Genomic DNA, 27,487 nt, shown 5'->3' on the forward strand with positions numbered 1-27,487 from the left:
TGGTTTTGCTTTAATTCCCCACTTGAATGATTAATTCCATCTACAAAAATAAACTCGAATTTATAACAGTGACGCCTCGTTTTTCATGGTCAATGGGGACCAGAACCTGCCGTGATAAGTGAAAAACTGCGAAGTAGCACCCACACCAACATTTTTTTTGTGTTTGCGTGTTTTCCATGTATCTATTCAGATTTATCATAGGAAAGAGATACATATTTTTCACTTTTTTCCCCAAAGTATAATTTTAAAAATATATACAGTGGGGCAAATAAGTATTTAGTCAATCACTAATTGTGCAAGTTCTCCCACTTGAAAATATTAGAGAGGCCTGTAATTGTCAACATGGGTAAACCTCAACCATGAGATACATTATGTGGAAAATAACCCAGAAAATCACATTGTTTGATTTTCAAAGACTTTATTTGCAAATCATGGTGGAAAATAAGTATTTGGGCAACACCAAAAGTTCATCTCAATACTTTGTTATGTACCCTTTGTTGGCAATAACGGAGCCCAAATGTTTTCTGTAACTCTTCACAAGCTTTTCACACACTGTTGCTGGTATTTTGACCCATTCCTCCATTCAGATCTCCTCTCCTCTGTTTTGGGGCTGTCGCTGGGCAACACGGACTTTCGACTCCACTTGCACCATACCATACCGCTGTCACCACATTTAATGGTTGGTACGTGACAAAAAATTGGGAATCTTTCAGACCTTGTTAGTTTGTTTTTCAGAAGTAATCCTTTTGAATAAGTCATGAACACTAACCTTAGCCCTTTCATGCACAAAATTAATAACCCACATCAGGATTTTTTCCTCAGTCTTTTACTTTTCAATACTACTTTCGAATGTCTGTCCCTGAAATGGTGAAAGACCCCGTCGAGTTACAATGGAAAGAAAAAAATATTTGAACCTTTTGGAATTTCTCACATTTCTGCATAAAATGGCCATCAAATGTGATCTGATCTTTGTCAAAATCACACAGATGAAAAACCGTGTCTGCTTTAACTAAAACCACTCAAACATTTATAGGTTTTCATTTTTCATTGATAGATAAGTGAACCCTCTGCCTAAGGAGACTTTAAGAGCAATTGAAACCAATTTAAACAATTTAAGTCATGAGTGTGCCCAATCACTGATGAGTGGTTTAAAGCAGCCCTGCCCACTATAAAATACACACCTGGTATGAATTGTCTTGATGAGATGCATTGTCCGATGTGCATCATGGCTCTGTCAAAAGAGCTGTCGGAAGATCTGCGATCAAGGATTGTTGATCTGTATAAAGCTGGGAAAGGATACAAAACCATCTCTTAAAGTACGGATGTTCATCAATCAACGGTCAGAGAAATTTTCTACAAATGGAGATTTTTTGGCATTGTTGCTTCTCTCCCAAGGCGTGGCCGTCCACCAAAGACAACGCCAAGAGTTCAGCGCAGAATACTCAGAGACGAAGTAAAAAAGAACCCTCGAGTGTCTGCTAAAGACTTACAGAAATCACAGGCACAGTCGACTATCTCTGTGCACACATCAACTACATGTAAAACTATGGCCAAGAACAGTGTTCATGAGAGGACTCCACAGAGGAAGCCACCGCTGTCTAAAAAAAAAACATTGTTGCTCATTTAGTGTTCGCAAAAAGGCACTTGGACACTCCACAGAAGTTTTGGCAAAATATTTTGTGGCCTGATGAAACCAAAGTTGAATTGTTTGGGAGTAACACACATCGTCATGTGTGGAGGAAAAGTGGAACAGCTCACCAACATCAACGCCTCATCTCCACCGTGAAGCATTGTGGAGGGACCATCATGATTTGGAGCTGTTTTGCGTCCTCAGGGCCTGGACAACTTGCAATCATAATGGAAGAATGAATTCAAAAGTTTATCATGATGTTTTGCAGGAAAACCTGAGGCCGTCTGTCAGACAGTTGAAGTTAAAACGAGGATGGATGCTGCAACAAGACAATGATCCAAAACACAGAAGTAAATCAACTTCAGAATGGTTTCAGAAGAACATAATACACGTTCTGGAGTGGCCAAGTCAAAGTCCAGACTTGAACCCCATTGAGATGCTGTGGCATGACCTAAAGACAGTGATTAATGCAAACATCCCAGGAATCTGACTGAACTACAGCAGTTTTGAGAAAAATGGGCCAAGATTAATCCTGATCCATGTGCCAGACTGATCTGCAGCTACAGGAAGCGTCTGGTTGAAGCCACAAAAATTAAATGTGATGGTTCATTTACTTATTTTTCCCCCATCTGTCAGTTTGCATACCATCTCATTAAAATATTAAAACCTATAAATGTTTGGGTGGTTTTAGTTAAAGCAGAGTTTTTTCATCTGTGTGATTTTGACAAAGATCAGATCATATTTGATGATTTTATGCAGAGATGTGAGACATTCCAAACAGATACTTTTTCATGCCACTGTATTTATCCTGATTTGAAAAAAACTTGTATTTTATTTGATTATATAAAGAAGTTTGACACTGGTGGGTGCGAATGCTTTTTATTACTCCTCTATTCAAAACAAAGAGCATGTGTTTACAAGCAAAAAGTGTGTGCGCGCATGTACCAATGGCAGGCTGATACAACACAAACACACACACATAATGATGTGACGACAAATTAAAGAGGCACCGCCAGCTCCGAGATGGTGTAAAAAGTGCAAGAAAAACTACGATACACATTTGTAGTAGTTACAGTACAAGCATTACAAATAATAACCGATGTAGAACCCCCCCAAAAATCAACAACATCTGTTACATAAACATGCGTATCGCCAAACGAACAAAGAGTTGAAAAAGCCAGCACGACATTTATTACAAAACATAAACCTCGAGATGTAAGAGCGAGCAGACGTACACTTGGACTACAAACAAGCTCAAGTTGTCTTTTTTTTCCTTTGTGACAAAAATTGCGAGTCGGCGCCACCACGACCACCACGAAGGCGGCGGCGTTAGAGAAGCGCACGAGTGTGCGCTAGTCCACAACGGCAAATGCACTTGAAATTGCGTAGTATTCAGAGTATACTAGTGCTGCAACGATTAATCGATTCACTCGAGTAATTCGATTACAATTAGAAAAAAGATTCAAATTTTGTTGCTTCGAGTTTTCGTTTGATGAAAGTGGGGCTGTAATGGTTTGTTTTGAAAGTGTTTGCATTTAGTTTATTTGGGTGGATAAACTGGCCTCTAGTGGCAACAGTGTATATAATTCATTTCACATGGCTAAATCCAGCTGCTCACTGTTAAGACCAACATAAGTTTTTGTTCGAGTTAATGGTTTTTGTAATTTAGTTTAGAGGTATAATTAGCCGTTTTTGTGGGAATATGTGTTTGAACCATTTCTTTAGAGCATTACCCAATAAAAAAAAAAATTTTTTTTAAAATTGCATTTTAGAGCATTTAAGCTAGCGGACTTTTAATAAGTTAGTTGTACTTAGATCCTCATTTCTTTATTTTTTTTAATACCGATTGAGGCTCAGTTCAGGTATTACAACTCTTTATGTTCGTTATCCGATTACTCGATTATTCGAATTAACTAGTTCATCGATTAATCGAATACTAAAATAATTGATAGTTGCAGTCCTAGACTATCCATGTGGTAGTTAGCACTAATATTTCCTTGCAATTTTCCACTTCATTTACACCAATTATTATTTTAGGTATATCCATTATATTTTGTCACTTTTGTGCCAATCACATTTCAAATTAGCCTAAGCTAACGTCACAATGTTTCTGTTTTATGATTTCTTGGCTGAAATTTTTTTGAAATTTTCGGGGATACATTTGAAAGTGCTACGTTTAAAAGTGCGGGCAAAAAAAAACAAAACAAAACCTTAGCATTTTAGAGCATTTAAGCTAGCGGACTTTTGCTATGTACGTAAGTTAGCCAATTGTTATTTTGTTTATTTTTTTAAACCGTTTGAGGCTCAATTCAGGTATTATAACTGTTTATGTTTCTTATCGATTATTCGAACTAACTAGTTCAATTAATTGAATACTAAAATAATCGATAGTTGCAGTCCTAGAGTAACCACGTGGTAGTTAGCGCTAATGTTTCCTTGCAATTTTCCACTTCTTTTACACCAATTATTATTTTAGGTATATGTATTATATCTAGTCACTTTTGTGCCAATCACATTTAAAATTAGCCTATGATGACATCACAATGTTTCTGTTTTATGATTGGTTGGCTGAAATTTTTTTTACATTTTCGGGGATACGTTTGGAAGTGCTACATTTAAAAGTGAGCAAAAAAAAAAAAAACTTAGCATTTTAGAGCATTTAAGCTAGCGAACTTTTGCTATGTAAGTTAGCAAATTGTTATTTGGTTTATTTTTTTATACCGTTTGAGGCTCAGTTCAGGTATTATAACTGTTTATGTTCCTTATCCGATGACTCGAATATTCAAACTAACTAGTTCATCGATTAATCGAATACTAAAATAATTGATAGCTGCAGTCCTAGAGTATCCATGTGGTAGTTAGCACTACTATTTCCTTGCAATTTTCCACTTCTTTTACACCAATTATTATTTTAGGTATATCTATTATATTTTGTCACAATCACATTTCAAATTACACTATGATAACATCACATTGTTTCCATTTTATGATTGTTTAGCTGACAGTTTTTGACATTTTTGGGGATACATTTGGAAGTGCAACGTTTAAAAGTGAGTGACTATTTTACCTCTCATCTTGAATCTAGGAGGGAAATATTTTACATCAAAATTGTTTTGTGTAAAATCCTTCATTAGCCTTTCCCCCTCCCAAATTTAATATTCTGAGGTTCAAATTAGATTTTAGTAACAGCAAATATGGTACTTCTGAAAAATAATAGTTAAAAAATAACAAAAAGCGAGAGTTCATAATTTTTGACATTAGCTTTCATTTTTAGTTAGATGGTGAAGTTATTTCAACAAATTCCGTGCGGTTTGTAAGTTATTTGTTAGTTTCGGGGCTCTGGAGTGGCTAAGCTAGCGCGACTCATTCGGACCAATTTAGCATGCCAATACAAAATTATACAGATCTACGAACAGATCCAATATAGTTAAATAAATTCAAAATGCCACTCCAGAGCCCTGAAACTAACAATTAACTAACAAATTACATGGAATTTTATGAAATCAATTCCAGTGATTAATTAAACCCTCGCTAACTCAAAGATTTAGCCTGTTGTCAAAAATTCCGAACTTCCCCTTTAAGAGTTATTCGATATTATCGTGTAGTGGATGTTATTGGCTGATAAAAGCATTTTAAATGAATATCGACATCGGTTTTTAATATTGGTTTTGGGCCAATATACATGTTCCGTTCAAAGTCAATGCAGAAGCCTTCTGCCTTTGTACAAGGGCAGGTCACAATTTAGCACAGCAGTTATGCTTATTGACCATTAGAGGGCTCCAAACTAAGTTTCTTGGGATTTATCATGTGAGTGTTATCATTGTTAAAGCATTCAGTGGGGCATCACAATACAACTATGTTAAATTCACGACAACATACATCGGTTATCGCTGAAAAAGTCATTATCGGACAACTCTTAATAAAAAAATATGTATAATATAAATGTGGATGAATTAGTTGAGTAGCATTTTGTTGTTGCAAAACTGTTAAAATAAATTACCGTATTGGCCCGAATATAAGACTGTGTTTTTTGCATTGAAATAACACTGAAAAAGTGGGAGCCGTCTTATATTTGGGGCCTAGACATTATACCCATTCGTGACGCTAGATGGCGCCAGATATTAATTAAGCGAATGCTGAACTTGAGGAGTAATGTTCTGTAATGCCAGATCTCAGCTACTCTCGTTTAACCAGTTTGTATTATTTTATTGCAATGTTTTTATTCAGATTTGTTTCAAGATTACAGTTACAGTTAGACCTCACTTTGATGGTTAATGCAGTAATTGCAATTTTGTTGTTTTATCACATTAGATTGGTTTATTTACATTTCAAAAACCCGAAGCCATTCATTTACGAATGTGATTGCACTTTAGTTTACATATTTAAATGTTCAGATATTAAGATTTGAATGAGGCAAAATAACATGCTTTTTCTCTCAAATATATTGTTATAATCATTTGTTTCAGATGTACTGTAATTATTTTCTGTATAAAAATTAATTTGGTGTTCAAAAAGTCTTTTTTTTCCAAAACTTGAGTCTTGAAAAAAGGGGGTCGTCTTATAATCAGGGCCGTCTTATATTCGGGCCAATGCGGTACATATATAAAATATAAATGTGGATGAATTAGTTGATTAGCATTTTGTTGTTGCAAAACTGTTAAAATGAATTAAATATCTGTACGCAATGGCTTATATTGAACAATCACTGCTAACCCCGGTTATATACTGTGTATAGTATTTACAGAGTATGTGCTGTGGTAGTTAGTAAAAGAACATTTACATAAGAAAAAAAAAAAACACCCATTAACGCTAATAGATGTCCAATCCATTTGAACTGGGAGGGGGCGAATGAACATCCGTTCATTCGCCCCCTCCCAGTCCAAATGGATTGGACGTCTATTACCATCAGCAGCATCCAATGAATTCAATTTTCCCAACAACAACTTGTTTTGGGAACTATAGAATTTTTTTAGGGTGGCGCAACGGGCGTAGGAAGTCACCAAAAACTGAAAATACGTTGCTGTGTTGACATTAAGGCACCGACGCCGCGCATACTGGGGCGTCTTCCCCCAGGCGGGCGCCGCCTTCTCGTGGTGGTCGTAGCGTCTGGTCACATGACCTCACGCCACTCCCCCAAAGTGGTTAGGTGGAAGAAAAAAAAACACCGAAAAGCATGGCGGGTGGGCAACAACGGGACGCTTACCTGAAAATAGGTATACTTTTTGACAATTGAAAATGAGGCCGCAAATGCAGGGATGTCCAAACTTTTTCACGGAAAAAAACGGTTCATTTCTTGTAGGATTAGTTATAATATGTGACAAATTTGCTTTTTTGTGCTCAAGCATTGTAAGAGGTGCTTTGTGGGAATTTGTTGAACTGAATTGTGGCGCTTCGTCTGGACATTTAACCCGATTTGAACATTGGGCATCCCTCCATTAGAGGGCAGAGCTGAGCTAGTCTCAAGGATTAGCGAAAAACAAAACCGGCCTCGGCCTGCATTGCAACACGATGATTGATTGACACTGACCACGCCCACTTGATCACACACAAGAAGGTAAGGACCCTGATTGGCTGAAGAAGAGCTTCAGCATCCACGTTTATTATTTGACAAAGTAGCACACGTCAACACCTCCAAAGAAGAGAACAACATTTACTGGCGGGAATTCTCTCTTTCTTTTCCGGAACTGGAAAAAATGCCACAGAGTTCCCGTCTTATCCCAACACATGCACGCACACGCACACACTTGACAGCCAGTCAGCCGGCGGTTGACCCTCCCACAGTACTGGCAAAGTTTGCTACTTCAGTCGCTTTTGAGTTAACGTTGACCGTCGCCGTCTTTTGTGTTGATTTATTGTCGAGCGTGAAAAGTAGTTTGAGAGAAGGCCATAAAGTCCAGATTGAGTCTCGGTTGTTGGCGTGCCATATACAGTACAGTGATATAGAACTTCTAAGCCCCGCCCCCTCGTTAAGTCACAAGTAGAAATCAGTTTACAAACGCTAACAATATAGCTCTCTAAGCTGTACATCACCCTGAAGAAAGTCAAAGCACAATCACTTTTTCCATAGGAAACCTCATCTCAAGGCAAATGGATCACCGCCACGGCTTCCCGGGACCGGATCGTAGACCGCACTCAGACCGTGTCACGGATCAGGTGATAAGACTGCTCCTATCCAGGTCACCAGGTCATAAACCGAGCCTAGTCTGGTCACAGACCGAATCCTGAACCAGGTTATAGACCGCACCGGGCAAGGACACCAAAGTCAGAAACTGCACCAATTCGTTTCATAGACCGAGTCACGGACCGGGTCGTGGACCGCACCGATTCAGGTCATAGTCCAAGGTCGCAGCCCTAATCATAGGTGAAAGACCACAGCGCCCCAGGTGATTGACGGGTCCACAAGGAGCGGCCTATCAAGTACACTTGCAGCATTCACACGAGGCCTTTTTAGCAGCAAATGGAAGAAAAATGCTTTGCTTTTTCTTTGTATTTTTTTTTTTTCAATTTCTTTTTTGGACAAAGTGCAATTGCGTTAAACATATATAATATTCTTAACATGTACTGTATGTATATATATATATATATATATATTGACTCTTCTATATTGTAGATATCAAGCACACTTAACTTTGTGACTATTTACAAAAGTGGAACTGGACGGGAGAGGAGAGGAAAGCGAGTCAAATAAGATTCTTGGATTATCATTCCCAAAGAGCACCAAGTTCTCCCTTCTTCAGACGGAACCACATCGGTCGGTAAAAATATAAAAGATTTCTACATTGAATACATATATACGTATGCATGTGTAGCACAAGCTGCTATTCAATCTCACGATGCAGGAAAAAAAAAAAAAAACATTCTGAAACTCTGAATGTCAACTTGATGCGTCTACTTTCCTGGGAATGTAAGCGTTTCCTGCCGCTCACCTATTTAAAACCTTCACTGCCGGAGAGCCATCTTGCAGCTCAAGTACAAAAATAGTACTAAGTTTTTTGTTGTGGTTGTTTTTTTTTTTTTGTAAGTTTTCTTTTTTTGCCCCCATCGCACAGGGGACGTGAAAGCTGGACGTACACGACGCCGAGACGTTTGTGGAAATCAGTGCTAATTGCTACTTAATAATATGGTATAACTGGGAAACCCCCCTATAATGTGAGGTTGAATCTTTAATTCTCACGGCATTCTAAACATTTAAAGATAATTGCAAAAATATATGTATAAATTATTCTGTTGCCTTTAAAGATCCGTTAAATGCTCTAAAAGGGTTAGCGCTGTAGGGTTAGTTGAGTTGCATTTAGGCAGTTAAATAAATAAGTTTTGAAATCAATAAATTATAGAACAAGTCCCATTCATTCCAACTGGGGGCTGGTAGCAATCAAACTGGATGATTGGATGATCATTTTACTTTGTGTGTTCTATCGCTTTCCTGCCCGTGCATGTCCAGCTTTACACGTTGGAAGGTGCCACGCTTGCTCCCAAAGAAAAAAACATAAGAAAAGAAAAAAAAAAGTCAAAACACGGGGCAGGGCCGTGGGGCCTTTTGGTTCTTGTGTGGGTGACGTCTCCAAATAAAAAGGTAGCTTATCTAGTTAGCGCACTTAGCACAGTTAGCTTGTAACGCGGACTGAAAAGAAATGTTCCGTTAGTGGACCCAACGAGCTTCACAGTTCCATTGGGCTCTCTCGGCCCCCCCTTTCCCCCCACAAGACCTCCCACCCCTCCCCACGTCTACATTCAATACGGCATCATGTAAGCTGTGCAAAACCTTACGTTGCCTGGCTGGCTCGCCATTTTGTTGCATGTGTCTTTGGTACAAAACAATCAATGAAAATAGATTAATAGTGTGCAAATATTCCTTTGTAACGAACAAAATACCTCTTAGCCTCGCCCACCTGGAGAGTACCGACAAGCAACGGTCACCTTTTGCAGAGGCCTCCCCACAAGCGCTCACGCATACATACAGTGACTCTGTGGCATCGCGCAAGCAGAGCTCTCGTATTTACGCACATTCACAAGATCTTTGAACACGTCACAACATTTCCTTCCACGCACGCACAAGAACTTCTCCCGCCATCACACACACACACAAGGCACAATGAATAGAATCGGATCACTCGAAACACTAGCATGAACCCACTCACGTCTACTGTACAAGAGGGGGGGGGCGGAGCCATCTTCATTTTACACTTCCTCTTCCTCGCAGTCTCACGCCCTTCTGCCCCACCCATGTAGAACTAGCACCAAACTACGTCGAGGCCTTTTCCGGTCGTCGGGGCGGGGCGGGAAGCCGGAGCGTGTGACGACACGTGTGCATGGACGCCGGGTGGTAAGGGGCATGCAAAGGGGGCGTGGTTATAAGGGGAACAGCAGGGCGGGAAGACTGAGGCCACGCCCATTTACATTTTGGAGGTGGGCACCCGCAGGCCCACCAGTCCGCCGGTGGGGTCGCCGCATCCTGTGTTCTCCAAGATCTTGTTGACGAAGTCCGAAGTCTGCCCGGCGACAGGTGGCGACACTGTGGAATAAAAAAGGAAGTCAAACCATGCCAATAATCGTATTCGAATCATTAGGTGCCCAAAAATTCCCGCCTCTAGTAAACATCATGCTTGTCATTACCCGTGTGATGACAATGCTCAACTCATGGCGCTAGATAAAAACACAATACTGTATTGGCCCGAATATAAAATGGCCCCAATTATAAGACGACCCCCTCTTTTTTAAGACTCAAGTTTGAAAAAAGACTTTTTGAACACCAAATTAATTTCTATACAGAAAAGAATTACAGTACATTTGAAACAAATAATTATAACAATATATTTGAGTGAAAAAGCACGTTATTTTGCATCATTCAACTCTTAATATCTGAACATTTAAATATGTAAACTAAAGTGCAATCACATTCGTAAATGAATGGCTACTGGTTTTTTAAATGTAAATTAACCAATTTATTGTTACAAAACAACAAAATTCGAATAACTGCATTAACTATCAAAGTGAAGTCTAACTGTGACTGAAGTCTTGAAACAAATCTGACTAAGGAAAAACATTGCAATAATGCAAACTGGTTAAACTTGAGAGAAGCTGACATCTGTCATGACACAACATCGCTTCAATGATATCTGGCGCCATCTAGCGTCGTGAATGGGGAGAGTAGCTGAGATCTGTCATGACAGAACATCGCTTCAATTATATCTGGCGCCATCTAGCGTCGTGAATGGGGAGAGTAGCTGAGATCTGTCATAACAGAACATCACTTCAATGATATCTGGCGTCATCTAGCGACGTGAATGGGTATAATGTCTAGACCGCGAATATAAGACGACCCCCTCTTTTTCAATCTTATTTCAATGCAAAAAAAAACCCCACCGTCTTATATTCGGGCCAATACAGTAATACCTGACTGCTGCCGACAGCCACTACAACCTACACCCACATAATGCAATCGCAGATATCACATGTATAAAGAACTAGATGCGAAATGACAGTCTCGGCGACGTTAGCAGCACATGTAGGTAGTGGGAACCTCTTGGTACCTCACGATATGACACGATTTGAGATTCAAAGCTCACGATAACGATGATCTGACGATATGGCGATACAACGAACATCGATACACTGGTCAGGAAATCATTCTAAGATACTCTACAAACAACTAATAAACAGAAAAGCTTCTGCTGTGAATTGGAATGAGTTCATCACTAGTAGACGTTCAATTCGTTTGAACTGGGAGGGTGGCAGCGAATGAACATTTGTTTATTCGATGCCATCCCTCCCACTTCAAACAGATTGAACGTTTATGGCTGTCAGTGGCACCCAATGCCAGGCAATGAGGTAATTTTGGGCCATTTAAGATCATTTACCTGTTGATTTTGGGGTGTTTTATGGGTCACTTCCTGTTTATTTTGAGTTACAGAACAGGAAGTGACCTGGGAATCACTTAAATAAATAGGCAGTGACTCAAACTCAACAGTAAATGACCTGTAAATGCCCTAAAATGAACAGCAAGTGACCTGTAAATGCCCCAAAAATCGGACCGAATGACTGTGAATGCTCTGGTTTTGAATGAACGAACGTTCCGGTCTAAATGGATTGGGCGTTGAGCACCGTCAATGGCAGCCTTAGAGTTAACTGAGATACTATTATGGTGGAAGATTTCGGTAGCAACTTGTTTTTTTTTTTGTTTTTGTTTTTTTAATACTGACACCTTTTTAAAACGATATCTCAATTCTTCGCAGGAGCATATTGATGACCTTTTGGGATACAAAGTATCACGATATATCACCATTTCGATATTTTGTCACACCTCTAAGCACATGTATAGAAAACTACATGCGAAATGACAGACTTGCCGGCGTTAGTAAACAGCCACCATCTTAAAGCAGTAGACTTCCTTGGACGGCGGTTGTAGCAACCCTTCCAAACGAACCTAATTAACTTTTATCAAAAATATTCCTAAATCAACAAAATCTTCACTTGAATCTATCCTTAAATGATGAAACAGTTTTACAGAAGGGAAATGATGGACTAACAGGAGCAATTTTAACAACTTTTAACTGTTGATTCTCAACATTAAATTAATTGAATGTAGTTTGAAGTTCTGATACAGAATGGGGACTTGAGTATTTTTTTTACTGTTTTGAACTGCTAACTTGATACTGAAATGGTAGTTTATTTAAGCCTTAGAGGATTTTTGTACAATTTTTGTAACTAATGTACGAAACATTTAGTGCTGCAACGACAAATCGATTAACTCGAGTATTTGATTAGAAAAAAAAATTCGAATTAAATTTTGTTGCTTCGAGTATTCGTTTAATTAAAGCGGCACTGTAATGGTTTATTTTGAAAGTGTTTGCATTTAGTTTAATTGATTAGGGTGGATAAACTGCCCTCTGGTCTGCCTCTTTTCACATGGCTGAATCGAACTGCTCCCTGTTAAGACCAACGTAAGCTAGGTTTTTGATTGAGCTAATGTCTTTTAATGCAGTCAGAATTCAGTTTGTGTAGGTATATTTAGCCGTTTTTTGTGGGAATATGTGTCCGAACCATTTTTTAAGAGCACTGTAAAAAAAATAAAAAAAATAAATAAAAAATAAAAAAAAAATTATTGCATTTTATAGGCTTTAAGCTAGTGGACTTTTTCTATGTAAGTTAGCCAATTGTTCTTTTGTTGTACATAGATCCTCATTTAAAAAAAGAAATACCGTTTGAGACTCAGCGCAGGTATTTTTTCATGTACCTTATCCATTTACTCGATTGTTCAAACTAACTAGTCCATCGATTAATTGACAACTAAAATAATCCATAGCTGCAGCCCTAGAAACATTAAAAGCAGCTAATAGCTGGGGGGGTGCATCAATAATTGATTTATAATCGAATCGTAGTCTCTGAATCGTAATCGAATCATTAGGTGCCCAAAGATTCTAAGATTCAGATTCAGCACTATTAATTAGTACAGTGGTACCTCTACATACGAAGTTAATCCGTTCCAGGACCTTGTTTGTAAGTCGAAATGGTCGTATGTCGAGCAGGATTTTCCCATAGGAATACATTATAATTCCATTAATTCGTTCCACAGCCCAAAAACCTTCACTAAATCCTTAAAAAATACTGCTGGTACTATTACAAATGGCAATTACACATAGCAAAACAAATAAATTATAAATCAAAATCGGAATAATAATAATAATAATAATAATAATAATAATAATAATAATAATAATTCCTGTATTAATGTAACGAATCGGGTTGTAATGTGGCGGACGTTTTTTGCTGACCCTGAACGCACCGCGGAGCTGACGTGCCAGAGAGACCGGTGAGCTTGAGTTTCACTTTCACTTTGAATGCTTTCTTGAGAACACCGTCAATTGCGGCAGACAGAAGGTGTTTTTGTTTTGAATAAGTTGTGAAATAAATGATAAAAACGTGGCGAAGTTGGCGATTTCTCTGGAGATGTTACCACAATAAGAATTGTCAGCTTAACTTATAAAGACTGGCGAACGATGGTCGGAGGAGGACCGTGGAGATGTATTGTTGAGCCATTTCACGGATGCCCACCCTACGCTCATATTTTTCTGTCATTTGCATCTTCATTTAGAAGGTAAGCGTCAACTTTTTCCTTGTTTCACCACCTGTACCAACCTTTTCTGAAACCAGTGTTGATTTGTCACACAAGAAAATCCGCCGTGCATTCGTCTGCGGTGCTGCCATTGTCGTCGTATTTCGAACATGTCGTCGGATGTAGAAACAAATGGCGAGTCAAATTTTACGTCGGATGTCGAAAAGTTCGTGTGTCGAAGCGATCGTATGTAGAGGTACCACTGTACTTTGTTTGCTGCTCGTCAAATGTTGCTATTTCGTCTTAGGGTAAAGAAAAATAAGGATAGTAGCACAGTACGCTTTATTCACATGAGAGCCAAGTCATCAACCTCAGTGCTCTGAAGTGGAACTTTACCCTTTGCACGATGACAAAGTGAGAGTGAGTAATGTAGCAGACTTGTGACTGGGTCACAAGCTGCTGAAGTTAATGCTAATGTCGGCGTTAGTTAAATTGGCAAAATGCACTTAGCTAGGGGTGTGACAAGAGATATCGAGATATCGTTTTAAAAATGTGTCAATGTTTTTTTTTTTTTGGTGTGTTTTTTTAAAAAGGAACCAACAGTTGCTACCAAAATCTTCCACCATAATAGTATCTCAGTCTAAGGCTGCCATTGATGGTGCTCAACGCCCAATCCATTTAGACCGGAACGTTCGTTCATTCAAAACCAGAGCATTCAGTCATTCAGTCCGATTTTCGGCGCATTTACAGGTCACTTGCTGTTCATTTTAGGGCATTTACAGGTCATTTCCTGTTGAGTCTGAGTCACTGCCTATTCATTCGGGTGATTCCCAGGTCAATTCCTGTTCTGTAACTCAAAATAAACAGAAAGTGATAAAATACCCCAAAATCAACAGGAGGTAATTAAAATCAACAGGAAAATTATCTTAAATGGCCAAGAATTACGTCATTGCCTGGCATTGGCTGCCACTGACGCCCATCGACATTCAATCCATTTGAAGTGGGAGGGATGGCAGCGAATGAACAAATGTTCATTCGCTGCCACCCTCCCAGTTCAAATGGATTGGACGTCTACTAGTGATAAACTCATTCCAATTCACAGCAGAAGCTTGTTTTTCTGTTTTTTAGTTGTTTGTAGAATATCCTAGAATGATTTTCTGACCAGTGTATCGATAATCGTTGTATCGCCATATCGTCAGATCATCGTTATCGTGAGCTTTGTATCGCAAATCGTATCGTGAGGTACCAAGAGGTTCGCACTCCTACCTTAGCGCATGCCTGGTAAATACCAGTACATTACCGGACTTCATCATATGTCTGAAAGGGGCTACGGTTTCTTTAGATGTAGTTTTAGGACAATTACAATTACTCAAAAACTGCATGTTTTTGGATTTTGTATGTGAATTATTTGAAATCTAAAGGTTGTGGTGTAAAATGTCTTCCAATTGCCGAATGACACAAAGCATTTCACATTGAGATTGGACCTCACCAAGTTTTTCCTGAATCATCCTCTCCAGTGTGTCGCTCATGTTACTGGCGCGAGGGGACGAGTCCTCTACTCGGCTGACGATCTCCTCCTTGATGGCGTTGATGACAAACAAAAGACGATCTACGGGAAGACACCGTCAAGTTCATTTTTCACATAGCCTTTTCACGACCCGGTGCCTTCAAAACGTACCGTATTCTGTGCTGAGTCCCCACAGCTTCACCTTGTTGGCTTCATATTGCGCTTTCTTCTTCAGACGACACGCCCTGTATGAAGTGTCACGTGACCTCGGTGCTCTGGGGACGACGGCGGTCGCGTGAGCGTTACCTGGACGCCAGCTTGTTCTTTTCCTTGCGCGACCACGGCCTGGCGGTGAGCGGCAGCTCGCTGACGGGCGTCAAGTCGCCGATCACCTTGTTGAGTTTTCTCAGCTCGGTGCCGATCTGCAGGAGCTTCCTGGGGTTCGGAGTCAAGTCCTCCACGTCAGTGCGCCGGGACTTCTTCAGTGCGTATTTCCCTACAACCGACAGGGCAACGCACCGATGAGAGAACTGATGAGAGACGCGTGAGAGGTCTGGCCGATCGGGCGCTACCGTGCAGTGGCCCGTTCTTCTGGTACAAGTTACTGGGCAGAGTGTGACGGTCCCACTCGGAAGGTTTCAGCATGCGTTCCTGTTTGGATGGCGTCAGCTGCTCGCTGTACTCCCAGAAGTAGCGACGTTTGCCTCGCTTGCGGCTCGACACGCCAGCCGTCAAACCTTTCACGTCCTCTAGGAGGGACACGTCGCAGCCTGAGGGAGCAGACAGTGGCAAAAAGGAACACAATCATTATCCGACTGTAAGCCGCTACATTACACGTTTATTACAAGTAGACGTCCACTCCATTTGAAGTGGGAGGGTGGTGCATGTGAGAGAATTTTATACATGCTTAAAACACAACCATTATACATTGGGGCAAATAAGTATTTAGTCAACCACTAATTGTGCAAGTTCTCCAACATGAAAATATTACAGAGGCCTGTAATTGAGGGTGCCCTCCCACTTCAAATGGATTGACGGCTAGACCCATCGATGACAGACAATGAGTGGAGCAGTGTCTGACCAAGCCATGATAGAACACTGGGCCATACGTCAAAATAGGTCCTCACATGAAATCAGTCCATGATGAAAACAGATTGGGGGCCATTAAAACGACTAGAAGTGTGCAAAATTTCCGATTCTTAGATTATTCGCGATTCGGCCGTGGAAGATTCTAGAACGATTCACAAACATCCAATTTCCGATTATTGAAATATGCCAAGTAAAGCGGAAGTACAACACACTCAGCGCGCCGCGCGGTCTTCGGGACAATAAGGAACGGAGCGAGAGCAGCTAAACATCATGCTTCTCATTACCCGTCCCCTCTGGTAACGCCAATGCTCAACTCACGGCTCTAGCTCAACTCATGCCACGAGATAAAAAAACACAACAACATACCTGACTGCTGCTGAAAAGCTGCTACAAAGTACATCCACATAATGATACGGTAGATATCATTTATATAGGACTAGCTACAATATAGATTCGGTAGCGTTAGCAGCACACCTACAAAAAGCTAGATGCGGGCGTTAGTAAACGGCCGCCATCTTAAAGCAGTACACTTCCCTGCAAGGCTGTTGTAGCGAACCTTCCAAGTAAACCTAATTAACTTTTTATCTAAAATACTCCTAAATCGGTAAAATATTGACTTGAATCAATCTTTAAAATAGTTTTAAAACTTTCACATGTCGAAAGTAGACAAAAGAGAAATTATGGAATAACGGGAGCAATTTTAACAACTTTATCAGTTGATTCACAACATTAAATTAATTGAATGTAGTTTAAAGCTGCTGATACAGAATGGGGACTGGAGTTTTTTATTTACTGTTATTTTTGTATATTTTTTTTACTGCTATATGTTAACTTGATACTGAAATAGTAGTTTGGTTTAGCCTGAGAGTATTTTTGAACAATTTTGGAAACCAATGTACAAAACAAAAAAAGGAGGGGGGTGCATCAATAATCATTTAATAATCGAATCGGAGCCTCTGAATCGTAATCGTAATCGAATCGTTAGGTGCCCAAAGATTCCCAGCTCTAAAAACGACGTTAAAAAATATTTCCCAGGGTTCCTAACAGTTGTATTTTTCTGGTTCTTTCAACAAAAGAATAAAGATGTGCACATTCTTAGTTTTTGTGTTTGTATGTGAGTGCGTGTTTATACCAGGCTCTGAGAAGGCATCGCTCATGTCGTCGTCCTTGTCGGCCTCATAGTCCTCATCTTCATCCTCGTCCTCTTCCTCGTTGTCGGACAGCTCGTGCTCGCTCCCGAAGCCTTCATCGTGGTCTTCGTCGTGGTCTTCGTCATCCAACTCCAGCCCGTCGCCCTCATCGTCTTCCTCTTCTTCTTCCTCTTCTTCCTCCTCCTCTTCTTCCTCTTCCTCCTCATCCAGCTGCGAAAGGCTCCTCCTGGCCAGGCGGCTTCGGGTGAGAAACAAGGAGTAGTTGTGTTCTTCTTCTTTGCTCTTCTCCTCTTCCACCACGGTACTGGCGCCACCGTCCGGCCCCCCGGGTATGCTGCGCTCCAAGGCGGCGCCGACATCTTCCAGCTGAGGCGCGGCGGCAGGCTTTCTAGCAGTGGCATTGAAGCTGCAGCCGGCGGGCGTCGCCAGCGAGGCGGCGTCGGCTGATGTGGATGCCACGGACACCGTGTTATCGCGCTGGAGGGGTGCGGGGACTTCCGCCCTCTCGAAGTAGGTCTGCGATGGGGGGTCAGTTTGAGCTTTGTGAGCACTCAGGCGGACTTTGGCTTTTCGGACAAAGTCAAAGTTGGCCAACAGAGCGCCCGTCTTGGACGCTCGTGCCTGGCCTTTCACTTGGGGGGCATGGTCCTGGGCCAGGCGCGATTGGGCCTGGGTCTTGGTCATGGTCTCGGTGCTAGAGGGGATCGGCCGGGTGGCCTTCCGGAAACCCTCAGGGAAGTCAGGGACGAGGCTCCTAGAATGGCGGGACGAAGACCCCGGGAGCGGCGTCCTCTTGTCGGGGGCGGGTAGCTGCGTAGGTTCGGCTGGGGGGCAGAGAGCCTCGCACACTGGCTGAGAGTCCTCGCTGTTGAGCTGAGCCAGAGTGGGTGTCTGGCCGATCACTTCCTCATCCTGATACGGGCTGGAGAAGTCATCCAAGCCCAGAAAGTCCACCTCCTTGGTGCCCCAGATGTCGCAGCTGGTCAGACGTGTATATCTGTGTGCAAAAAAACCCACACGCAAAATACGCAGGTTACATGTGAAGTTCACCACGGGGGCGTGGCCAGTCAGCACTCCCACCTGGTGAGGTCCTCCCAGTACGAGTCCCACTGCTCAAAAGCCGGAGCGCCGTGAGCAGTGTCGCACTCTCCGAGCGCCATCATCAGCTGCTGCTCCGCGCCCACCTCGCAATCTTTGGCGCCGTCGGCCACGCCCATCGTGCCGTCGCCGTACGGGCTCTGTCGGTGACTCATGTCTCTGTCCTGAAAGGGGTAACAGCACTTTGTCATATTTCAAACAAACTTGATCGATTTAAAGGGTTAACTTCACTATTTTCACATAGTGAGTGATCAATTTCATATTTTAATGTGACTTAACACATGCTTCATGACAAAACAAGTGTCACTTTTGAAAGTCTTAAACATCTGATTACTCTGAACTGGGAGGGCATCTCTTCCAGTTCAAATGTATTGGACGTCTACTAGTGTCAAACTAATTTAAATTCACAGGATAAAAAAAGTGACATGATTGGTCGTCTATCATCATCAATGGCACTGAAAGAGTTGACAAATTCTACATTATGACTGGAAAAAGCATCAGTTTCATGTTATGTGATAAATTTCAAATCTAAAGTGATAAAACTTCATGTTTTAATGCAACAGATTTCACCTTTACATCATAAATTCTACATTATAACCAGGAGAAATTTCCAAACCATTACAAACGTGATAAATGTCACTTTTGAAAATGAGAAATTTAATGTTATGTGACAATTGTCTTATTTATTTTAAAAAATATATGTGGCGGAAAACACAGACAAGGCTGAAAAAGCAGTTTCTGCTCTTGCATAACTCATTAAAATAAACTGCTGTATTTTAAGCCAGAAGAACTGTTATGTTTGATAGAACAATATGTCTATATGCTGCCATAGCAGTTTCATTATGCATTAAGCCCCCGAACCATTTTTAAGTTGTCCGTTTTACCCTGGAGACCCCCGTTTACAGACACGGCGCAACTGCTTTTGTTTCAACCCAGCCATAAAAAGAAATATATTTATCATTCCAAATGTCTATCTTACAAACATTGACCGATGTCTAATATTTAGTTTAAAAAAAAAAAAACAACAACAACAAAAAAAGACTTTATAAAATTATTCACTCACATATCTTAAACTTTTCAACAAATTACATCAAAATGAAAAAAATAGTATCTATAAAAAGGTCACACCTCATATTTATCGCTTATTTTTATTTGCATTTCCCTGATATTTTAGATGATAAATAATCGATCCAAACAAAGAAAAACTGAAAAAAAAATTTTTTAAAGGGTAAATATTAGGGCTGTCAAATGATGATCCAGTTAATTACAGCTTAAAAATGAATTAATCATAATTAATCGCAATTAATCGCAATTCAAACCATCTATATACTATGCCATATTTTTCTGTAAATTATTGTTGGAATGGAAAGATAAGACACAAGATGGATATATATATTCAACATGCGATACATAAGGACCGTATTTGTTTATTATAACAATAAATCAACAAGATGGCATTAACATTATTAACATTCTGTTAAAGCGATCCATGGATAGAAAGACTTATAGTTCTTAAAGGAAATATGTTAATACAAGCTATTGAAATTTTATATTAAAACCCCTCTAAATGTTTTCGTTTTAATAAAATTTGTAAAATTTTCAATCAAAAAATAAACTAGGAGCCCGCCATTGTTGATGTCAATAATTACTTACACAATGCTCCTGGGTGCTGAAGCCTATAAAATCAGTCGCACCCAAGCACCAGCAGAGGGCAGCAAAACTCCACAAAACACAATTAACAAGTGGGCCTTTCACTCTTCTGTCATTTAAATCTGTCTGAGCTGGGCAAGTGTGTTAATTGCGTCAAATATTTTAACGTGATTAATTTAAAAAATTAATTACCGCTAGTTAACGCGATAATTTTGACAGCCCTAGTAAATATATGAAAAAGAAAATCTCGACCACTCCTTGATGTCCGACCCTTGCGACCCTTGTTATATTACCGTGTTTCACCCGTAAAATCCCCAAAAAGTCTGGCTGTGGCCATTCACAGCTGGGTCTTGACACTCGGTGAGACATGCTACACAGAGTTTTTGGATCGAAAAAGGGTAAGTACGCGATAATATCTTGTTAAAATCATGTTGTCTTTAGCTATGCTCTCTCATGCTCTCACCTCGAGTTTGGGTTTAGCGGTTTAAATTTTATTTATTTTTAAATGCCCTCCTTTCTTCCCCCAGAAAATTGAGATTTTACGCTTTCCACCGATGTATCACACATCTATATACAGTGGGGCAAATAAGTATTTAGTCAACCACTAACTGTTCAAGTTCTCCCACTTGAAAATATTAGAGAGGCCTGTAATTGTCAACATGGGTAAACCTCAACCATGACAGACAGAATGTGGAAGAAAAAAAACTGAAAATCACATTGTTTGATTTTTAAAGAATTTATTTGCAAATCATGGTGGAAAATAAGTATTTGGTCGATACCAAAAGTTCATCTCAATACTTTGTTATGTACCCTTTGTTGGCAATAACGGAGGCTAAACGTTTTCTGTAACTCCTCACAAGCTTTTCACACACCGTTGCTGGTATTTTGGCCCATTTGTCCATGCAGATCTTCTCTAGAGCAGGAATGTTTTGGGGCTGTCATTGGGCAACACGGACTTTCAACTCCAACCACAGATTTTCATGGGGTTGAGATCTGGAGGCTGGCTAGGCCACTCCAGGACCTTGAAATGCTTCTTATGAAGCCACTCCTTTGTTGCCCTGGCTGTTTGTTTGGGATCATTGTCATGCTGAAAGACCCAGCCACGTCTCATCCACAATGCCCTTGCTGATGGAAGGAGATTTTCACTCAAAATCTCTCGATACATGGCCCCATTCATTCTTTCCTTTACACAGATCAGTCGTCCTGGTCCTGTTGCAGAAAAACAGCCCCAAAGCATGATGTTTCCACCCCCATGCTTGACAGTGGGTATGTTGTTCTTCAGATGCAATTCAGTATTCTTTCTCCTCCAAACACAAGAACCTGTGTTACTACCAAAAAGTTCTATTTTGGTTTCATCTGACCATAACACATTCTCCCAGTCCTCTTCTGGATCATCCAAATGCTCTCTAGCGAACCGCAGACGGGCCTGGACATGTACTTTCTTCAGCAGGGGGAGACGTCTGGCAGTGCAGGACTTGAGTCCCTGGCGGCGCATTGTGTTACTGATAATAGACTTTTTTACTGTGGTCCCAGCTCTCTGTAGGTCATTCATTAGGTCCCCCCGTGTGGTTCTGGGATTTTTGCTCACCGTTCTTGTTATCATTTTGACGCCACGGGGTGAGATCTTGCATGGAGCCCCAGATCAAGGGAGATTATCAGTGGTCTTGCATGTCTTCTATTTTCTAATAATTGCTCCCACAGTTGATTTCTTTACACCAAGCGTTTTACCTATTGCAGATTCAGTCTTGCCAACTTGGTGCAGGTCTACAATTTTGTCTCTGGTGTCCTTCAACAGCTCTTTGATCTTGGTTATAGTGGAGTTTGGAGTGTGACTGATTGAGTAGTGGACAGGTGTCTTTTATTCCGATAATGAGTTAAAACAGGTGCCATTAATACAGGTAACGAGTGGAGCCTTGTTAGACCTCGTTAGAAGAAGTTCGACCTCTTTGACAGCCAGAAATCTTTCTTGTTTGTCTTGGTAGAGGTTTACCCACGTTGACGATTACAGGCCTCTCTAATCTTTTCAAGTAGGGGAACTTCCACAATTGTTGGTTGACTAAATACTTATTTGCCCCACTGTAGGACAATTTTGAAATTTTGCCAAATTGGGGTCTCAGAGTGGAACTTCAGGTCTGCTGAGTGTTTTCCGCCATTTACATTTTGGAACATCCTTCCCTACTTTAGTCGTAGCTGTCACAAAAAAATCACCCCGCCTCCTCCTCCCGCAACAGTGCTGCTCATTCTGCTGTGCAAGCCTCGGCCACATGGGGGCAGTAAACGATGTATACACTTACCAGCTCATACATGAAGTCGGGGTCTGAGGTGTTGGCGAGCAGCTCGGTGCTGGTCAACGCCTGGTCGGCGAAGGAGAAGTGCTGAAAGTCGTCCCCAAAGGGAGGCTCCATCCCACTCACGCTGGGCTGCAGCACAGATATTCATTACTTGTATAGCCAATTAATAATCTCTCCCTATTAGCTTGTCCCGATTACATATTTCCGCTCCTGAGTTTAAGTCAAAGTGGCGTGATTTTGAGGATCTGTCGATACCAAGGACCAATCCAATACTTCCGCAATGTATTAAAGCGGAAAAATCACATCTAAATGTAAAATATGTCCTTATTGTTGTGACCTTATCTTACTGTTAGCTGTCAGCTAGCATAACTTTCTCCTGACATCGGTGTTCATTGGCTACAAAACAGAATAATTAGTCAACTATTTATAACTAATACCTACAAAAAAATTTAGTGCTTCCTAAATTTACCTTTTTTCACACTTTGCTTTTTCTTGTCAGCATTTCTGACTGTTACATCATTATAAAATGCTGACATCACACCTACTTGCATGTTAATTGGCAAACAACACGGCCGCTCCTCACATCTGTAATTAGGAGCAACTTCTGCCAAGTTACAACACGTGGATTCACACGGTGACGTGTGGCAAAAGCCCACCTGAGGCATCGCAAGGCACAGCTTAGCGCTCCAGCGGTGGGGAACCTCTGGGCCCGGTGTCCAGTCCCAGAGGTGCGAGGGCGGTCGAGGGAAGGGGTCCGGGGGGACTCTGCGTCGTGGCTCTTGTTGATCTAATGAAAGAGAATCGAATAAAAAAGACTGCACAGAACAGTAACGATCAGGGGTGTGACAAAATATCGAAATGGTGACATATCGTGACACTTTGTATCCCAAAAGGTTATCGATATGCTCCTGCCAAGAATCGAGGTATCGTTTGGAAAAGGTTTCAATGTCTAAAAAAAAAAATAATAAAAATGAACCAACAGGTTGCTACCAAAATTTTCCACCATAATTGTGTCTCAGTTTTTTTTTGTTTTTTTTTTTAAACCTGTCCTGTTCAGCTGTTTAACGCGGAGAATGGAAGTCTAAGAACCCGGATGGTCTGAACAGTTTTAATGTTTCATATTGAGAGTGACATACTCCCATTGTGATCATTCATCATACCTCGTTCATTATGACAAAGCAGCGAACAGGAAGGGGTTATGGGGGAACAGAAGAAACGAAACACAAGAGAATAAAGAAAAGAAACACAAACTACAACAAGAAATACATTGAACGTCTACACTAACTACTAATATGTTCGTGCTATCGTCAGCCAAATGCATTTCCGATTGACACCATGTGGGGGGCCTGTTGACCAGGGAAAAAGGGGGACGGGGGTGGGGGAGTCTATAAGCTAAGTGATTGAAAGGGGTAGAGTGTACACAAATCAGCTCTGTGATCTAGAATGGTGTTATACTTATATAGCGCTTTTCCACCTTTCAAGGCGCTCAAAGCACTTTACACTATCTCGCCATCCACCTACTGGTGACGCAGCACCAGGAGCAACGTGGGGTTCAGTATCTTGCTCATGGACACTTAGGCGAGGTCATCAGGGTGGAGAATTGAACACACAACCCCTGGGTTGGGGTACAACTACTCTACCACTAAGCCAAGCCACCCCGATAGAACCCAGTAATCGTGTGAATCCCTTGTGAGTGTAAGCCCATTGGTGACCGACACTACGCCGCCCCATCGCCAATCCCGGCTCAGAGACCCCCCCACCCGAGCGGGCCACATTACATCCAGCCGCATGCGAGCCCAACCAGGCGCGCGACAGCCACGCAGCCAAGCGGAGACTTGTCTCTAATAGAATAGTGTCTCAGTTAACTCTAAGGCTGCATTGACGGTGCTCAACGCCCAATCTATTGAGACTGGGAACGTTCGTACATTCGAAACCAGAGCATTCACAGTCATTATGTCCGATTTTCAGGGCATTTACAGGTCACTTGCTGCTCGTTTTAGGGCATTTACAGGTCATTTTCTGTTGCGTTTGAGTCACTGCCTATTCATTTGGGTGATTCCCAGATCATTTCCTGTTCTACAACTCAAAATAAACAGGAAGAGACCCATAAAATAGCCCAAAATCAACAGGAAGTATTTGAAAATGAACAGGTAAATCACCTTAAATGGCCCAAAATGACCATTTGAAGTGGGAGGGATGGCAGCAAATGAAAGACGTCTACTAATGATAAACTCATTCAAATTCACAGGAGAAGCTTGTTTTTTTTTGTTTATGAGTTGTTTGTAGAATATCCTAGAATAATTTGCTGACCAATTGATAATCGTTGTATCGTCAGATCATCGTTATCATGAGCGCTATCGTGGGGGGGGCAGTGTCCACCCATGGACACGCTCTGCCCACCCAAAGTAAACTGGATGTAGTACTAACGGCAGTCTGGGCACCGCGTATGGTATCCCATTCATATAGTACTGATGTGTTCTAAGTTTTAACCTTTGCAACATTGTTACCTCCTCTTTTACCTTGAGTTTTGAAGCATTCTGAGGGGGACAAAGTAGGGCTCAAACCATCGGTGGGACAAAGAATGACTGCTAGGGGGCGCTACATTGTGTATTTGGAATTTGTCTTTACACGGGATCAAAGATTTCACCTGTCTTGACCTGCCTGTCGATTTTGGTGCATTTAGAAGCATTCGAAGGGGGTCAAATTGAGCTCAAAGGGGCTGCGGAACAAAGAATGACTATAATACTAATTATTAAAAAAACGAGGAACCACAAAAGGTTACCTAAAAAAAACATTGTCACCTGCATGTCTATACTGTTTGGTTATGAATGTGTTCTAAGTCAAATAAAATCAAATCAACTTCTATTTGTTTAGACCAAATCACAACAACAGTTATCTCGAGGAGAAAACTAAACATGTTTTAAGGTGCAGTAGCCCTATGCTGGATTTCGACCTACTTGAGCCTTGAGCATTGTAGCTTTTTTTTTTTTTTTTTTTTTTGCTCCCTCAGGTAAGACTAATGCCCACCCACACCTGGCATCCTGGTAACACCACTGTAGTGATCCCTCATTTTTTGCGGTTAATGGGGACCAGAACCCACCGCGATAAGTGAAAAACCACGTAGTAGCCTTCCCAAAAAAAAAATATATATATATATATATATATATATATATATATATATATATATATATATATATATATTAGGGCTGTCAAAATTATCGCGTTAACGCGCGGTAATTAATTTTTTAAATTAATCACGTTAAAATATTTGACGCAATTAACGCACATGTCCCGCTCAGACAGTATTCTGCCTTTTGGTAAGTTTTACAGCAAGGTTTTTTGTGCTGTCTAACAGCGAACTCTTGTGGTCGCTTTGTGACATGGTTTATTGCTTTCTTGCCAGTTCAATATGGCTGCACGACGTCTCGGGCTGACGCCTACGTTGTAATGTTGTGCTTATATGATCCTTGGACAAGATTTGTCCGTAATTATGGTTGTTGTAAAGAATGTACATATTATGTTAGTAAGCGAAATGTTATATTTTTTTGTATGAGGCGCTTTTTGTTTATGTTTAGTGAACCTGTATAGCGTGCTAAGCTAACGTTGTTGCTAATGCAATGCTTGTGTACTTTTTTTGTGTAGTTTTACTACGGTCTAAAGAGGACAATGTTTTGAGGCCATTTTATTAATAAATCAGATGAAAAAGGAAGAAGTCTGATTATTAAAGCGTCGTTCACTAGCTGTCTAGCTTTGGAAAAAGTAGACGCTTCGGAGTGAGGACAGCATAGACAGATTTAAATGACAGTAGAGTGAAATGCCCACTACAGTCCTTATGTACCGTATGTTGAATGTATATATCCATCTTGTGTCTTATCTTTCCATTTCAACAATTTATTTTACAGAATATATACATAATTTACAGAAAAATATGGCATATTTTATAGATGGTTTGAATTGCGATTAAGTGCGATTAATTATGATTAATTAATTTTTAAGCTGTAATTAACTTGATTAAAATTTTTAATCGTTTGACAGCCCTAATTTTAATAAATGTTTTTTAAGCACTTCAAATGTAATAATTATAATAAGTTTTAAACATGTTACTCTCCAACCGAATTATTTTTAAACAAGAACAAAGTAGTAGTAGAAAAATGCTTAATTGAGTGAGTCTACTCAAATCTGCTCAAGCTGCTTACTTACATAAAATAAGTTGCCCCAGCAACTGTTTAACAAGTTAAACAATGATTGACGTTCGCAGCGCTTTGAAGTTCGTGTCTCTGGCAAGATCAAACCCAAACATCTGTCAATTATCATTAACTTTTATAGGCAACATAAATGCACTGCCTGACGAACAAAGAGCAGGGAGCGGGAGGGCGGGAGGGAGGTAGAGTGAGACTACGTGATCAGCTCGGGACAGCTCATCTGTATATATTTTTTTTAATTGAAAAAAATCGGCGATGGTCGAAGGGCACGAAGTTTGGAGCACGATGTAGCCAGGGATCACCGAAGACGTCTATCAATGTCAATTGCAGTCAATGAGTTAACTGTTGATTTATGTAACATGATTGTGTTAGTGTGCCGATCAGTCACAAATCTAGTTTGCTGGTATAAGGACGGTAGCTGTTCCTTATCAATGATTTAAGCGTTATCACTGTAGAGTTAAGTAATCTGTATTTTTATGACATTAATAATTTACTCAACTCATTGGATGCCATTGTAAGCACTAGACATCCAATACATGTTGACGGAGAGGGGCGAATGAACGTCACTAGCACTAAACAGGATCATTCTATGCCCCCAATTTAGTAATATGGATTTGATTTTGGCTGCAGCTATCGATTATATTAGTAGTCGATTAATCGAGGAACTAGTTAGTACGAATAATCGAGTGATCGGATAAGGAACATAGAAAATTAAAATACCTGAGCTGAGCCTCAAACGGTATGAAAAAAAATAAATAAATGAGGATCTAAGTACAACAATGCTCTTAACAAATGATTCAAACACATATTCCCACAA

At 40.6% G+C, this 27,487-nt stretch overlaps 1 protein-coding gene across 2 annotated transcripts in view; it reads right to left on the reverse strand.

Annotated features, from left to right (window-relative positions):
- Positions 1-1,611: 1,611 nt before the first annotated feature.
- crebrf (creb3 regulatory factor) overlaps positions 1,612-27,487 on the reverse strand; it is a 33,276-nt gene continuing 7,400 nt past the window's right edge. For both annotated transcript variants that reach the window (XM_057820965.1, XM_057820966.1), the window contains exons 2-10: positions 23,125-23,255; positions 22,472-22,597; positions 18,510-18,691; positions 17,411-18,426; positions 15,762-15,959; positions 15,496-15,685; positions 15,361-15,434; positions 15,172-15,291; positions 1,612-10,142 (exon numbers count right to left, since the gene is read on the reverse strand). In XM_057820965.1, coding sequence (XP_057676948.1) covers positions 10,024-10,142; positions 15,172-15,291; positions 15,361-15,434; positions 15,496-15,685; positions 15,762-15,959; positions 17,411-18,426; positions 18,510-18,691; positions 22,472-22,597; positions 23,125-23,133 — 2,034 coding nt within the window. In that variant the 5' untranslated portion in view covers positions 23,134-23,255 and the 3' untranslated portion in view covers positions 1,612-10,023. The remainder of the gene's footprint in view (positions 10,143-15,171; positions 15,292-15,360; positions 15,435-15,495; positions 15,686-15,761; positions 15,960-17,410; positions 18,427-18,509; positions 18,692-22,471; positions 22,598-23,124; positions 23,256-27,487) is intronic.

Source organism: Corythoichthys intestinalis, chromosome 18, assembly GCF_030265065.1.
Source record: "Corythoichthys intestinalis isolate RoL2023-P3 chromosome 18, ASM3026506v1, whole genome shotgun sequence".
In the NCBI taxonomy this organism is placed as follows: Eukaryota; Metazoa; Chordata; class Actinopteri; order Syngnathiformes; family Syngnathidae; genus Corythoichthys; species Corythoichthys intestinalis.